The 17,067-nt window shown below is 47.8% G+C and overlaps 1 protein-coding gene and 2 pseudogenes across 1 annotated transcript; 1 reads left to right on the plus strand and 2 right to left on the minus strand.

Annotated features, from left to right (window-relative positions):
* Positions 1-125: 125 nt before the first annotated feature.
* On the plus strand, positions 126-8,436 carry LOC117193807 (annotated as a pseudogene).
* Positions 1,378-2,185, minus strand: LOC117193806. The gene is made up of 2 exons (XM_033398522.1): positions 1,985-2,185; positions 1,378-1,910 (listed from the first exon to the last, which is right to left on the minus strand). Exons 1-2 carry the CDS (start codon positions 2,037-2,039, stop codon positions 1,570-1,572), a joined length of 396 nt encoding a protein of 131 aa, XP_033254413.1. The 5' UTR covers positions 2,040-2,185; the 3' UTR covers positions 1,378-1,569.
* Positions 8,437-10,799: 2,363 nt separating the features above from the next.
* The window catches only part of LOC117193258, a 36,328-nt pseudogene continuing 30,060 nt past the window's right edge, over positions 10,800-17,067 (minus strand).

The raw sequence follows: 17,067 nt of genomic DNA on the forward strand, positions 1-17,067 counted from the left end.
TTGGCTGGAGCTGCAGTCTCGGATCTGGAACTTTGCCGACGACAGAAAACATTCAGGCTGCACACATGCATCGTATGGAATAGTAATTACAATCAGCTTTTTGTTAAGTGAATTATTAGCCAAAAATCACACAGAAAGAAAGACAGAGAGACCGATCCAGCATGGGTCGCATGAAGAAGAAGCTGCCGACAGGTGTAAGTACCAGCAGCAGATCAAATACTACTGCCTGCCAGTCGCCTTTTAAAGACGCCTTGGCATTAGTAGGCGCTAAGCTTAAATGTCGGAAATGGCGCATTTCATTTCCATGCCATTTAGTCGGCCGACTCTCGAGCCAGAGACAATCAGCCGCCGAGCAGCCGCCACTTTGCACTTAATTTTCTTGTAAAAGTGTGTTTATTTTTTATTTATTTGCAATTCCGTTTGCACGCACGCACACGAACAGCACCTACCCTTCTTACCCACCGCACTCACACCTGTATGTGTTTAAAATATGCCAGGTATCGTCTGGAGGCGCCACACGCAGTGGGAGCAGCTGCACTTCGGCCCCCACAACAATGGTGGGCGGCTGCTGTATTCCACTTGGATTACCGCAACCTTTGCTGCTCGAGGAGAAGAAATTCCTGCTGGCTGTGGAGCGCAGCGATATGCCGAATGTACGCAGGTGAGCAGCTCGCTTTTATGCCTCCTACAGGGTATTCCATAGGAATATTAGCCCCGTTATCGCTCTTCCAAACCGCTATTCTCCATGGGAGGTATCGCCCGCTCGATAGCTGCTCTTGCCGTGGGTATAACAGGTGTCGCCCGGGCCGGGCGGGCCATGTGGGTGGGGCAACATAAATCGCATCAATTGCTGCCGCTGAGGCATGGCGGGGTGGTTTCAATTATTTGCATAGCCGCCTGCCTAAGGGCCTCAAACGGTTACCTAACTTGTATATTACATGCCACTTAAAAAGTAATACGATGGGTTTCCAGCACATATGCACATATGTACATACATTCATAAGTATATACGCTTGTTCGTTTACAGCATTATGACATTCACAATTAATGTCATTTCTCCCAATGTATTCAATGAAAGTTATTTTAAAAGCGTGGACCTCTCTACTTGATGGTCCGCCTCTGGGAACGTACTCCTGGAAGCCCTCGTCCTGGTCAATTTCGTTGATCCTACTTCAGGGTCTACCTCCAGCTGCAGATTCCCACACCTTTATGAAGGTGCGAGAATCGCATAAGAGCATGAGTCTCGCGCTTGCCACATAATATTATTCAATTCAATACAAAACTAGAAAACGAGAAGCGTGTGAAAATATTTGTTGTGCTCCTGTCAGCCAGGGCTGCCACACTCAGATTCCTATCGATTAATTGAATTCGTTGTCATTATTATTCTTATTATTATTTAATCGAAAGGGAAACGATGCATTTTCTATACGGCATTGGGTGGCAACCAAAAAGCACGGTTTGCTGTGTGTAGAGCCGGCATACGTGTGCTTTGGTGCGCTGATTTCTGGTCAAGCGTGGTATGGCTGTGTGGTTGTGGTGTGCTTCTGTATGGAGATGTCGAGTGTCGGTTTAATTTTCGTAATTGACTAAACGATAGGGATTGAGGCTCTTCATCTCCTCTAGAGTGTAGCGGTAGGGTGGCTGAAGTTCCTCCTTATCGGATGGCCCCGTCAAAAAGTGCTCGCGCAGCTGCAAGCATCCCAGACGGATTCCCTTCAAGCGGCAGGCCCGGCGGTAGAGCTCCTGCTCGCGGTGCATGTAAAACTGGCTCGACGACGATGATTGACGGGGCATGAATGCCTGGATAGGCCCCAAGGGCTGACCAGTGTAGCGCGGACCCACAGTCGGATAGGCTGCTACCTGGGGGAACCAGTTGATGGGGCACGGCTTCGCGGTCGTAGTCTGCGTCTCTGTTCGGAATGGAAGATGAGACTGTGGGTGAGGCGAGCCTATGCACCCACTGCTGTCCTTGCCAGTAGCTTACCCTTGTTCTTCTGGGTCATCTTAATGACTAGTTCTTTACCCTCGTCCACCTCCATCTTAAAATCAATTTGGAAAAATGGTTTACAACTAATTTAATCGCAAAAGGGTGTTTTTTTTTTAATTTCGTAGAAATTAATTTTTTTTTTTAGTTCCTCTGAATTTTTGACAACAATTTATGTTGACAAACGATCGTAAACTGAAAATTTTCGTCTCCACAGCCTGAAGGGTAGACTCAAATTTTGACAGTCCAGAATCGTGGCTAACTTCGATTTCGGAAAAATTGTCTCTGCCAACAGTGTCGTCGGCAAACTTTGAATGGAAATGGGAGGGACTGTATTTCCACATACCCATATCGATTCCTTTGCTGGTTCTTTGCCCTGGGGCCCGCCCAGAGCTGATGGGAACTGAGCTGATTTTTTGGCACTCCATTAATTGGCAAAGTTTATTTTTGTTCCTGGACCAATGTCGAGAGCTCAGCCTCAAGGCCGTGCTAATTAGAAATTTTGGCTTCAACTTTGCAATGAAAAGAAAAACGAGGGGGAACGTTGTGAGTTGCTGCGGACACCGCAACTCTACAGTTATACCCGATACTAAGTCAGTATGGCTCTCCTCCGAGAGAGACAGAAAATCAGTCTGAGCGTGACGTCGGGCGCTGCGTAGCCACTGAAAATTGATTTGTTCCTTTTGGCTATACAAATTATCTGATCTAATCCAGATTCAGCAATCTAATAGATATGGTCGTTATCTATGATTCTGCGATCTATCTATGATTTTTAGTTTTCTCGAATGTGCAATATTGTAGATGCAACAGATTTTCGTCCTTTGTGGGGGCGGAAGGGGGTGGGGCGAAATTCTGAGATATACGTTTTATAGTGAGATCTAACAGAAGTGCGGATACCAAATTTGGTTACTCTAGCCTTAATAGTCTCCGAGATTTGCGGATGCCCCAGATTTTCGTCTTTTGCGGGGGCGGAAGGGGGTGTGGCGAAATTTGGACACGAAACGGTCAAGGTCTGATATCACAGGAGTGTGGATACCAAATTTGGTTGCTCTAGCTTTTATGGGTTTTGAGATCCTTGAACTCATATTTTGCAATTGGCAAAACCGACCATGAAACCTGTGTGGGAGAAAGAGACAGAGCGAGAAAGAATGAAATTGTTTTCTTGATTCTGGCTATAATAATTATACGATCTGGTTCAGATTTTGCACTCTAGAACATATAGTCATCCTCTACGATTCTGCGTTGTGGATGCCACAGATTTTCGTGGGGGCGGAAGTGGGCGGGGCAAAGTTTTGAAATATTCTTGTAGCAGTGACATATCACAGAAGTCTGGATCCAAAACATCGTTGCTCTAGCTCTTATAGTCTTTGAGCACTAGGCGCTGAAGGGGACGGACAGACGGACAGACGGACGGACGGACAGACGGACGGACAGACAGACAGGGCTCAATCGACTCGGCTATTGATGCTGATCAAGAATATATATACTTTATGGGGTCGGAAACGATTCCTTCTGGATGTTACACACATCCACTTTTACCACAAATCTAATATACCCCAATACTAATTTTGAGTATCGGGTATAAAAACGTTGTGAGTTGCTGCGGAGATCGCAACTCTACATTTATACCCGATACTTAGTCAGTATGGCTCTCCTCCGGCAGACGCCGCTAATATTAAACGACACGACAAAGAGTGCGTGCGAGAGAGACAGAAAATCAGTCTGAGCGTGACGTCGGGCGCTTCGTAGCCACTGCAAATTGATTTCTTGCTTTTGGCTACAAAAACGATCCGATCTGATCCAGATTCAGCAATCTGATAGATATGGTCATTATCTATGATTCTGCGTTTTTGGTTTTCTCGTATCTTTAAAATTAAGGATGCCACAGGTTTTCGTCCTTTGTGGGGGCGGAAGTGGGCGGGGCGAAGTTTTGAAATATTTTTGTAGCAGTGACATAACACAGAAGTCTGGATCCAAAACATCGTTGCTCTAGCTTTTATAGTCTTTGAGCACTAGGCATATCACAGAAGTCTTTGAGCACTAGGCGCTGAAGGGGACGGACAGACGGACGGACGGACAGACGGACAGACAGACAGGGCTCAATCGACTCGGCTATTGATGCTGATCAAGAATATATATACTTTATGGGGTCGGAAACGATTCCTTCTGGACGTTACACACATCCACTTTTCCCACAAATCAAATATACCCCAATACTCATTTTGAGTATCGGGTATAAAAATTTTAAAATGGTGGGACGCGAAAAAGAGGAAGATGTTTTTTCCATATTTATTTTGGCAGGAGGCCGAAATTTCCTTTATTAGCCACTCCCCTCCCCCTTCAATGTAATTTTTAATAACTGAGAAACGGGATATCTATTCTCATTCAGAATCCTGCAGAAGGCGCTGCGCCATCACCACATCAACATCAACTGCATGGATCCGCTGGGCGGGAGAGCCCTCACTCTGGCCATCGACGACGAGAATCTCGAGATGGTGGAGTTGCTCGTCGTCATGGGAGTGGAGACAAAGGACGCTCTGCTGCATGCCATCAATGCGGAGTTTGTCGAGGCCGTGGAGTTGCTGCTCGAGCACGAGGAGCTCATCTACAAGGAGGGCGAGCAATATGTAAGTAATCCCCTGCTCGACTGCTGTGCTCAGCTAATTTGTGGTCGGAGCCAGAGTGGGTGCCAGCTTAGGCACAGTAAAACGGGGCTTACACGATTTAATCAGTTTCCGTGTGTCGCTGACCCACACTCGGATCACGTACCGACATATTCTCCAGGCTCACGTGATTGGGAGTGCACGATAAGCGGCCAATGGCTCCCACTGCCGCCTCCTTTTCGTTTATGCTCCTTCCAAATGGAGTTGTCTGGGGCCCCCAAGTCCTGGTTCCGGCGGCTCATATTTATGCACACGAGCACGCTTCATTAGGCAGGCTTAATGCCATCCACAAATGAAGCGACTCGACAGTTCTCGACAGTTGTCCAGGGACTTACGCAGAAATCGATTATATTGTATTATATAGTTCTATCCCAAACATCTATTGTCGTAGTATAGCTGTTCCTAATCTTTTAGTTGATATTCCTGATTCTGATAAACCTAATTCATATTCTTCAAACTGTTTGAAATAACCGCCATATTAATGATGTCTTTTGAGGAATATGACAACCCTAGAACTATTCTGTAAGAAGGTCACACTTTATTCTCTGAACAAACAAAAAAAAACTTAAGAAACTTTCTCTGCAAGAATAGATACCTTGCGCTCCAACATACTCCCTAAGAGATCTAACCACTTAGCAACCATTTCTCACCGCAGAGCTGACAAAAGGTGGACATCAATACGGCTATGTTTGCCCCGGATATCACGCCCCTGATGCTGGCGGCTCACAAGAACAACTTTGATTTACTGCGCATTCTCTTGGATCGGGGAGCGGCTGTGCCAGTGCCCCACGACATTCGGTACGTTAGAGGCACTTTCTGTGGGATTGTGCGTAACATTTTTGTCCTCCCAACAGTTGTGGCTGTGAGGAGTGTATGCGCCTCATGGGCGAGGACTCGCTGAGGCACTCCCTGTGCAGCCCATCAGGAGCTAAAATTAATATAGATTGGCCTGGACGCTCACTCATTGCAGTTTGCCTTTCAGTCATCCTCATCCCGGTCTCGCAGCGAGCGGACGATGACTTTGTGCGTATCTTCGGCACGACGCGGATGAAGGCGGATCTGGTGGAGCAGGAGCTGCGTCAGCGGGGTCAGGTGCCCAGCAAGCTGGAGCTGGTCGTGGTCCTATACGTGGCGGGTTTTATGTGGGAGGATGTGCAGGAGATATTCGCCGCGGGCATGAAGAACTACCTTCGCAACATGTGGAACTTTATCGATTTCCTACGCAACACCCTCTATGTGAGTGTCATGTGTCTGAGGTGAGTCCCAGTCCGCCCAGAACCTCCCACTTTAGCTAACTGCTTTGATTTCACTCGCAGGGCCTTCGCGTACATCCAACAGGCCACGGAAATAGCCAGGGATCCACAGATGGCCTACATTCCGCGCGAGAAGTGGCATGACTTCGATCCGCAGCTCATAGCCGAGGGCCTCTTCTCCGCACTGAAGCTGGTGCACCTGTTCAGCATCAATCCCCATTTGGGCCCGCTGTAGATCTCGCTGGGCCGCATGGTCATCGACATTGTCAAGTTTTTCTTCATCTACTCCCTGGTGCTGTTTGCCTTCGCCTGTGGCCTCAATCAGCTGCTCTGATACTTTGCGGCCCTGGAGAAGAGCAAGTGCTATGTCCTGCCGGGCGGCGAGGCGGACTGGGGCTCTCACGGCGACTCCTGCATGAAGTGGCGCCGCTTTGGCAAGTAAGACAAGTCACCAAGCCAATTAGCAGGCCAGCCTTCATAAGCTTGTCCATTCATTCAGCTAATTATGGTCACTACTCTTCGTGGCCAAGAGTATATCGGTTTCTTGTAACAGGAAGAAGGAATTACTCCATTACTCCTGAATTTCAGAGGCTATAAGACCAATTGAAACTATTTTTAAATACTCTTTATCTTCCCTATCATCATTGTTTTCTCTTCTCCTCTTCCTTTAAGATCCCTGTTTCGTGAGCATCCCATAGTCTACTACTGCTTTCTCAACAGCTTACCTTTCCTTTCGTTTCATGTGTCAGCCTGTTCGAGTCCTCGCATTCCTTGTTTTGGGCCAGCTTCGGAATGGTGGGCCTGGACGACTTCGAGCTGAGCGGCATCAAGTCCTACACCCGCTTCTGGGGCCTCCTCGTCTGAATCTGCTCATCGCCATGATGTCCAATTCGTATACCATGATTGATGTAAGTAGCTGCGCCGCTCCCATTCCGCATTCCGTTCAGTATAGTTTTGTCTGGTGTTTGCAGGAGCACTCGGACACCGAGTGGAAGTTCGCCCGCACCAAGCTGTGGATGAGCAGGAGGAGTTCAACAAGTACGACACCATCATGCGCTCCCTGGTGTGGCGCTATGTGGCTGCTATGCATCGCAAGTTTGAGCAGAATCCCGTCTCCGAGGATGACATCAACGAGCTGAAGAGCGAAATCAACACGATGCGATACGAAATGCTGGAGATATTCGAGAACAGCGGCATGGACGTGTCCTCGGCGAAAAAAAGGAGCGGCGTAAGTAGAAGCTCGGATTTTCATGCCTTGCTGGGTCCTTCTTTGATCTCTCATGTGCGGAGCTTTTGCAGAACCACGACCCCGACACATCAAGGTCTGGGAGCGTCGCCTGATGAAGGGCTTTCAGGTGGCTCCGGTTCAAACAAGCGGGGAATCTTGCGGGGATGCTTTCTGCAATGTCAACGGCGAGGGCGACATGCGGGAGATCAAGGTCGAGAGCATACCCTCCAGGCCAGCCAATGAGACGGCCCGTGAGAGATTCCAGCGAGTGGCGCGAATAGTGCTGCTCCAGTCAACCACCCACAAGTGGAACGTGGTGCTCCATGGCACGCTGCCAAACTCCCAGATCGGACGCTGCACCAAGAACGAGCGCAAGAACCTGCAGAATCTAGGCAGGGCCATCGAAGAGGCCAAAAGGTGGGTCTAATCATATGTTGTGGGTCTCGTATTTCAAGGTGTTCCCTTTCAGGCTTATCATGCTCAATCCAGGCTGTTCCTCGGGTCGTGAGTCGCCCACCCGCATCGAGTTCGAAGATGAGAAGTCGAGCACCTTGCTGCAGCTGCTCAACCAGATCAGCGAAGAGATCAGCGAACGCGAGCGTCCGAGAATCAAACCAACCTGGCGGCCTCCGCTGAAATCCGTGGCCGCCCGGGCGTTGGCAGCCAATAAGGGCAGATCTTACACGGCGCCCGAGCTGAAGATCAGCAGGAAGTCCTTGCCAGCGCCGCCACCAGCCCCAGCACCAGCTGCAGCTCCTACTAAAACTGCCATTTCTCACTTGGCTAGCAATCGGTCACGAGAGCTGCCCTTGTGCCCAAGCAAACTAGTGACAACTGCTCCTGCTCCCGCTGCTACTCTCCTCAAGAAATCAGCACCCTTAGCTACGGATACATTCTCACGCACTCCCTTCTCCGTGGAGCGGAAGGAGCGAGGCCATATCTCAGATGGTGTGCAGGCGGGCAATCCAAACTCCTTCGATATCCACGTGGTCGATCTGGATGAGAGGAATAGGCGCCTCGGCGGGGATAATGTATCCGATATTAGCTCCATTGCCAGCACGAGTCCCCAGCGGCCAATGAAACGGAACTAAATGTGATTGTGGCACGGACACTGGCTCTGGCGATAGGTCTCCCTCCAAATGGGACCAGCAGATGCCTCACAAATCTACCTATCTACAAATACTTCACTTACAAGTACACTCGGCAAACAATAAAATTATTTAGGCAAATTCAATTGAAATGCTACTTGTTCATTGTAATTCAATACGAATGGAGCTAATTTATTCACACAGAATTAACATGAATGGCCGTGAATAGGCTGAAATGAACTAGGACAAGTCGAAGTAGATAATACCCTTGTTCGATGCATTTAAGTTCCAGCTAAAGACTGTGAAACTCCATCAAAATAATTTTGTTAATTTCCAGTTCGAGCCAAGTTTGTAACCAAACTTATAATAATATAAATTTGATTTTGAAGTTAACTGAATATTCCTTAAGGTAATTACCGGATCGATCCTTTATCTTTATTAGTATACCCGGCTACAATTTTCGATTAAACTGGAGTATACCCATCCGTTTATAATGCCCCTGACTTTGTCTCATAATGCCATTTACATACACCCAATGAAGCGTGAATAGACATGGCGGACCCTTGGGCCTTAGGGGCCTGTCCTTGTCCTGTCCAGAGCTTTCTGGGAAAACGTGCGTAAATTCGTGAGCCGGAAGCATCAAAGGCAATTGAGACACCAACATAAACAAGTCGCCGGCTAAACGCTCCCTGAATTTCGGGGGAAAAATGTGAAAGAATTATAAATTCAATTTGATGTCATATCAATTGATTTTGTACTACATCTTCCTCCACTCCATGGCTGCTGACAAGTCGGCTTCTTCCGCAGGCTCTGACAATGTGACTTGGTTGTTTTGGGGATTCTGATGGGATTGGGGCTGAGCTAAGGTCCTTGACTGACTTTTGGTCTGAACGGATCGGGAGCTGGGGCTGGGGCTCTGGGGTGGCTGCTGCTGGCATTTGATTTTGATGATGCGTGGCACTTTGAAATTTATGCGCCACTCTAAACACACTTTGTATGCCCCCAATGCCTTGGAAAGATGATGAACGTTTCAAGTTCGAGAGGGCCCTACGAGTACGTGTGTATGGTGTGCTTGTTTTTCCTGGAGAAAATGTTTTTCCCCTTTGCCCAGTGTTTGTCTGTGTGTGTGTGTGTGTTGGGAATTAACTTTGAAACTTGATGCTTTTTGTCTGACATTCACGGGGGATAAGCGCAGGTATTATTCTTCTTTCTTTAAGATAAAAATAAATGACCTTGCTTTTTATACCCGATACTCAAAATGAGTATTGGGGTATATTAGATTTGTGGTAAAAGTGGATGTGTGTAACGTCCAGAAGGAATCGTTTCCGACCCCATAAAGTATATATATTCTTGATCAGAATCAATAGCCGAGTCGATTGAGCCATGTCTGTCTGTCCGTCTGTCCGTCCGTCTGTCCGTCCGTCTGTCCGTCTCCCTATTAGCGCCTAGTGCTCAAAGACTATAAGAGCTAGAGCAACGATGTTTTGGACCCAGACTTCTGTGATATGTCACTGCTATAACTGTAAAGTTGCGGTGTACGCTGCAACTCACAACGTTCCACCTCGTTATGACATCGAAACGGTCCAATATAGGGCAATAAAGTACTTTATGTTAATTAACAAATTGATTTGTTCCTTTTGGCTATAAAAATGATCTGATCTGATCCAGATTCAGCAATCTGATAGATATGGTCATTATCTATGATTCTGCGTTTTTAGTTTTCTCGAATGTGCAATATTGTGGATGCAACAGATTTTCGTCCTTTGTGGGGGCGGAAGGGGGTGGGGCGAAATTCTGAGATATACGTTTTATAGTGAGATCTAACAGAAGTGCGGATACCAAATTTGGTTACTCTAGCCTTAATAGTCTCTGAGATTTGTGGATGCCCCAGATTTTCGTCCTTTGCGGGGGCGGAAGGGGGTGTGGCGAAATTTGGACACGAAACGGTCAAGGTCCGATATCACAGGAGTGTGGATACCAAATTTGGTTGCTCTGGCTCTTATAGGTTCTGAGATCCTTGAACTCATATTTTGCAATTGACAAAACCGACCATGAAACCTGTGTGCTAGAGAGAGACAGAGCGAGAAAGAATGAAATTGTTTTCTTGATTCTGGCTATAATCATTATACGATCTGGTTCAGATTTTGCACTGTAGAAGATATGGTCATCCTCACCGATTCTGCGTTTTTGGTTTTATCGTATCTTTAAAAATGTGGATGCCACAGATTTTCGTCCTTTGTGGGGGCGGAAGTGGGCGGGGCGAAGTTTTGAAATATTTTTGTAGCAGTGACATATCACAGAAGTCTGGATCCAAAACATCGTTGCTCTAGCTCTTATAGTCTTTGAGCACTAGGCGCTGAAGGGGACGGACGGACGGACGGACGGACGGACAGACGGACAGACGGACAGACGGACAGACAGACAGGGCTCAATCGACTCGGCTATTGATGCTGATCAAGAATATATACACTTTATGGGGTCGGAAACGATTCCTTCTGGACGTGGCACACATCCACTTTTACCACAAATCTAATATACCCCAATACTCATTTTGAGTATCGGGTATAAAAATTCATTTGAATCTCAGACAACATACGAGTACGCATTATTTTTCTAGGCAGACGAATTTACATTTACACAGAGACGGGGCTAGTTGATGTCCAATTGTACAGTAAACTTATCCTACAATGGTTCATGCACAAGCAGCTGGGGGAGTACCATGGGAAGTGCTATTAATTAGTGATTGGAGGAGCATTTTGGGTCCAGTGTGGGAGCTCAGTTTCAATCGGATCGGGCCAGCTTCAGTCGCACCGCTATCCTCCTGCACTTCCACATCAGCTGCGTTTCGAGGATGCTAAAGGACATGGCCACCAGGACGAGGCCGAGCAAGAGGTAACGAGGCTGCCGTGGCATTCAACAGGCCCCTCGAGCCACTGCCTCCAGTCCTTTCGCCCGATTCCTGGGGCACACTCAGGGGGCTGGCTATCAGCGGCACCCGAGAGGCGCAGCAGGCGTACAGCTGAAGCGCCGGTCCGTTGAAGCTGCGGACGGACACAAAATCCCCGTAGCCGATCGTCGAGAGCGTCACGAAGCAGAAGTAGGCCCCGTCCACCAGGGACCAGTCCTCCCAAAGTGCGAAGATCACGGTGCCTGCACTGATGTAGCACATGAGGATGAGCAGCACCAGACTAATGGGCACCCGGTGTTGCCACTCCTCGCACTCATCCTCCGTCTCCTCGTCCAGCCCGTCCTCGGACTCGCTGTGGTAGCGCAGCTTCCGCAGCACGAACTGCTCGCTGCCGCTGCCCTGCTGCATGTACTCCTCGTCGTCAGAGGTCTCCGTAGTGGTGGCCGTGCCATCGTAGAGGGCGGCCGCGGCATGCCGCTGGCAGCGACGCGTGAGCAGCATCTTCTTGCAGTTCAGTGGCTGCATCGTGTGGCGGTGGAACGAGGCTGCCGTGGCATTCAACAGGCCCCTCGAGCCACTGCCTCCAGTCCTTTCGCCCGATTCCTGGGGCACACTCAGGGGGCTGGCTATCAGCGGCACCCGAGAGGGCGTCCCATGCGGGCAGTTGCTGTTGGCGAGGAAACGAAATAAAAAATGGTAGGAAATATATATATTATTTTTACGCTGCAGCTGCCCATAAAATAAATCAATTAGGTATAAAAAACAATCCCCAAGACATCCTCAAGCCGGAATCCTGGGCAAAAGACGTTTGCCTGGACGGGGCCAATCAATAAGGCATAAAACGTCCTCTATACGTGCAATATTGGGCACACACGACGTATACGTATTGCCATGAGTGCCACACAAGTAGCCTTTTCCTTGGAAAAATATCAGCATTTTTTTTGGTAGCAACTTGCCCAAGTTAGCCCACATTCAATGGGAGGATGCCAAACCGAATTTGATTCCAGTCTGACTGTCAATCCAATAATCTGTTAAAGTAACAGTCTCCAGAATCAATTTAGCCAAACATTTATTGGTCTGGCCTCCTTTCTGCCAAACACTTGCTCGAGATGCACTTCAACTCCTGCCAGAAGGCGCACCCGATGGGGAAACGGCTTTGGGGCCTTTCCGGCCGGTAAACATGCATGTAGTTTGAATTTGACAGCAAACGGGATTCAATAGGAATTACTTTACAAATCTGGTGGGGGGGGGGGGGGGGGTCTGGGTAAGCCAATCCGGTCGAGATTAATTGACCCGCTTCAGTGCGAGTGAGTGCGCTGCTCGGCTTACCATTAATTACAGACAGGGCTGAAACTGGAGTAGTCGCAACTGCAAAGCCGCGGGCACAGGTTCACTGCCAAAATTAATTACCAGCTGACGCTCCTCCCGCTGGTTTTTATTAAATAAAATCCTCAAAATGCACGCTCAAAAGAGCGAAGGAGAGCACCATCATGCGAGGCGAGGTTCTCGGCACTCTGGCAGAAAATAGCACCTCCACAGCCACCACAGCGCAGATACGGAAGGGGAAGCGGAAGCAGGGATGAGGTGCACTGTGCCGCGTTCTGGTTCTGAAGTGTTGATTTAAAGCGTTGCTGGCACACGAAAAGTTTGTTTACGGAATTAAATTACCAGCTTGCCACAACATTTCGCTTCCGATTGGTGGATGCAACAGAGCAAAGAGTCGGCCTACGAGAGGCCTTGAAGGAGTGCTTAAATTTGTACACCAAAAGCGATTTAGGAATTAGCCAAAGCCTATTTCCGGCTGGCGACAGCGGCACTTAACCTCTGACCAACTCATTTATGTGGCCATTATACCGGTGGTCTGCCACATGATACATACCTCAGGCGCTCTCGCTCCTGCTCATCCTCGTCCTCCATGATGTCCACGTTTCCAGTGGCGCTAGGGCAGAGCAGGGTCGACAATGTGCCCGCAGCACTCGAGGTTGTTGATGGTGTTGTTGCAGCTCCTGCTGCTGCTGGTGCTGGTGCAGCCATGCCACAGACACCTGCGGCTATAAAAATTGTATCGGACATTGTTGCGGCCCCACCTCCACCTCCTGTGGCAGCTTTAATGCCGCCTGACAGTTGTGTGCTCGTCGCCGCCGTTGCTGCTGCCGTGTAGGTCAACAATGCAGGAGAGGAGGCTCCTGACGCCGCAGCAGCTGCTGCGGTGCTTGTTGCTGCCGTTGTAAGTGCATGTGGCAATAAATCATGCCTGCTGGATAAATCCACCGCTCCCGAAGCGGTTCCAGAGTCCATCAGAGCATTGATCTCGTGCGGCAACGGCTTGGTCACGAACTTTCCACGGCGCACAGCTGCACGGATTACAATTAAAGCTAAATTGAACACATTTAAATTTGATTCGGGGCACACAGAGGGAACAATATCATTAGAATTAACCAAAATATATAAAGCTCCACACAAAGCTGGCCAAAAAATTGGAGCAAATATTGGCAAAGCAACTTCCGACAACTGCCACACACGGTTAACCCCGTTAGCCGGCAATTTCGCCCACTGGAAGTGGCATTGGGAGTGGGGAAAGGGAGTGGGAGTGGAAGTGGGAGTGGCAGATGCGATGGTGCAAGTTTAGCTGCAGTTAGCGGAGGCACACCGAGGATGCACAACAAAAATTATTTGCTTTGCATTTGCAAAGTTCGCCGAACAATGCAACTGTTACGGCAGAAACCGCAGTGGCAGCTTTAAATATCACTGCGCCTAACAGCACAGACATTAACAGCGCAGACGTTAACAGCACAAACATTAACAGCGCCAAGCAAAGGGTTAATCAGGGCGAACGGCAGCTATAGGCAAGGAAGAGGAAGAACGAAAAGAAAGACAGCGGAAAAAGTTTACTGGAAAAACGTTGTTCAACACTGGTATGGCGCGTACCTAAAATTGTTTGCGGAAGGAAAAAATTAACATATTTCAAGACGTTCGCTGATAGCTTTAATCAAAAAGACATTTTCCGAAGCTTCTGGGGGTGCCTCACACGCCTACGAAGACGGCGCGAAGAAATTCCCAAAGCTTCATCAATTAAGTCGAAAAACCTGGAATTTACTGCATGGCGTTCCGGAATAACTCTTAAAACGGCTCTTGGAACTCCGTCTGGACCCTGAGAAGCATGGCAAGCATAGGAAAGACAAGGATGGCCACGGAGAAGGCGACGGGAGTTAAAATTCGCATGGAAACGCTGAAAAAAAGAGAAGGAGAAGCTAAATCCGCCATGCGGGTAGGAGTAAAGATGGCGGCAAAAACGGCTCCGCAGCTTTTGGCTTCTAAACTGCTGTGCAAGAAACCAAACTTGTCGACGAACGTGTCGACAAACATGTCCACGAACACGACAACAAGCATGACATCAAACATTTCTACGACGAAAGAGAGAGAGAAGACTGACGCGGTTTGTGTGGCTTCCGTGAGTACGAAAAACGGAAGTAACCGCAAAATCATCGTTAACAAGTATTATGAGCGGCATAAAGGCCCATACATTGTTTGTATCGACAAAATGAGTGCGAATAATGCCAGAATTGCTATAAACCAGTTTGATCTATCCGATCTACTGCTGAAACAGGGCATTAGCGATATCGAGGAGGTTGCTAGAATGGGCTATGGCAGGTGCAAGATTGTGTGCGGGTCGGCGGAGTATATATTCTTAAGTAGAAGTGAAACCTGTTGTTCAGCTTATTCAATGTTTCAGGTGTTTTAGGTTTGGCCATCTGGCGCAACATTGCAAGAGTGGAGCGAAATGTTTCAAATGCGGACAAGATCACAGCAAAGATATTATCTGCTCAGGGCTGGTCTGTGCTAACTGCAAGGGGGAACATGCTGCCACCCACCCGCAGTGTGAGGCCAGGAAAAAAGCGTACGCCATTCAAAAGTGTATGACACTGGAAAACCTAACTAGAGCTGAGGTCAAGGCTAGATATCCGATCCTTTTTGATAGAACTTCCCCCAACCTAAGGGATCAAGGGGAATTTCCTAGACCCAGTTGGCAATCTAACCGCTCCCCTGAATTCTTAAATAACAGCTTAGAGTCCGCCAGGGAAATTCATTCTGTCACCTCTTTCGCGGAAGTGACCAAATCCAATAGGGTTGCCGCCCGGAACGCAGAGGCGGCCAAGGCAGCAGCCAACATGGCAGAGTGGAAGAACTCAATAAACTCAGACTACGTCCAAATGAGCGAGAAATTTGTGAGATCTTCATCCGTGGCATCTTCTCTGGCCCAGGATAAGCTAAACGCACTAGGAGCCAAACTCACAGCGTTCCTGATTGATCCAAACAACATCATTAAAGGGGATTCTTTAGCGAATAAATTTATTAAGGAAATTAGAGAATTTGTCAATGCTTCCAACGCAGAACTAGATAGGCGTCAGATTGCCCAAGTGATGGCAGTTGGTTCTCAAAACATCCAACAATGAAGATTCTTCAGCTAAATATTCAAAGTCTGACACACAACAACAACAAACAGCTCCTCTCAATGTTCCTAGACAAGAACGCAATAGATATTGCCATCCTCTCAGAGATTTGGGTGTTGAACAACGCGGACTGCAGCATTTTAGACTATAACTTTTTCTGCAGGCCCAGAGAGGACGGCTACGGCTGGGTTGGCATCTACGTCAGGAAAAACATTCAATTCAGCATTTTAAAAATAGAGAACGACTTGGAAATTTTAGGAATAAAAAAATTAAACCTCAAGAGCAATTTCAATATTTTTAGCATATATGCACCGCCATCAACAACAGTTTCACAGTTTAAATCGGGCACAAAAAAGTTTTTCGAATTCGCGGCTTCGCTTGACATACCCTCAATAGTGGGCGGGGACTTCAACGCTAGGGCTTCTATCTGGGGAAGTCCGATCTGTGATCGCAAGGGTCGCAGCATTGAGAATTCCACCCGGGAGGCCGGATTTATCTGCCTAAACGACGGTTCGCCAACCTTCTCCAGGAGCCCATCTCAATTCTCCGTTCTTGACCTTTCTTTTTCGAACTACAGAAATGGAACTATTAACTGGCAAGTCCTCAAAACAAAAATTACGAACAGCAACCACTTCCCAATTGTATTATCAGTGCAAGGCCTAAATGCCCCCCTCCAAGGCAAGAAGATCCTTCACAACAGAATAGCCCGGATTCTGGGTGCAAGTGATTTCTCAAATCTGGAGGAGCTCAATGAAAAAGTGAAATCCCTGACCTTAAAAAACACGGTCACATTCCCAAGCAAGAACAAGTACGTTGCTAAGAAATGGTGGAACGAGGAAACGGAAAAACTTTTTCGCGTGAGAAACGCTTGCAGGCAAAAATTCTACCTCACCAAAAAATTGGCTGATGCCAGAGCAACCTTAGAAGCTGACAAAAATCTACAAAATCACGTAAAAAATCTTAGAAAGCGCAACTTTTCCAAGTTTATAGAAGAGGTCTCCTCATCGCCCTCTATGTGGAGCAGGGTGAAGAACATCAAAAACTACGGCCAAATCAAAAATGTAGGGAAGAAATGGATGAACGAAGATGACAAAAACTTTCTCAATATGGTTAAAGTAACCCCATCCACGTCAAACAGTAGGCCCCCTAAGAAAATTCCTGCCCCTTTGTTAGGACCAGACGACCCGGAACCCCTGGAACTGGAAGAATTCCTGGCCTTCCTAAAAACCAGGAACCCCAATTCGGCTAGAGGCCCTGATGGCATCTCGTTCAGGATGCTTCAAAAGCTACCAAGTGGGAAAAAACAAGACATTTTTGAAATTATAAATAAAGTATGGCTGAGTGGCGTCATCCCTGAAGTCTGGCGCAGGATAAAAGTGGTACCCATCCCCAAGAAGAATGCAGACCCTACTTCCTTCCAAAACCATAGGCCGATTTGTTTGATTAACACGCTGTTTAAATCCATAGAGGGGTTGATAAAGTTGAAGTTGGA

The sequence above is a fragment of the Drosophila miranda genome (assembly GCF_003369915.1).
Source record: "Drosophila miranda strain MSH22 chromosome Y unlocalized genomic scaffold, D.miranda_PacBio2.1 Contig_Y2_pilon, whole genome shotgun sequence".
Lineage (NCBI taxonomy): Eukaryota > Metazoa > Arthropoda > Insecta > Diptera > Drosophilidae > Drosophila > Drosophila miranda.

Bases quoted from the DNA above. Each gene is read 5' to 3' on its own strand.
- LOC117193806 (XM_033398522.1), bottom strand. From the start codon at position 2,039: ATGGAGGTGGACGAGGGTAAAGAACTAGTCATTAAGATGACCCAGAAG. The intron at 1,911-1,984 runs GTAAGCTACTGG...CATTCCGAACAG, and splicing joins GATGACCCAGAAGAACAAGG to AGACGCAGACTACGACCGCG.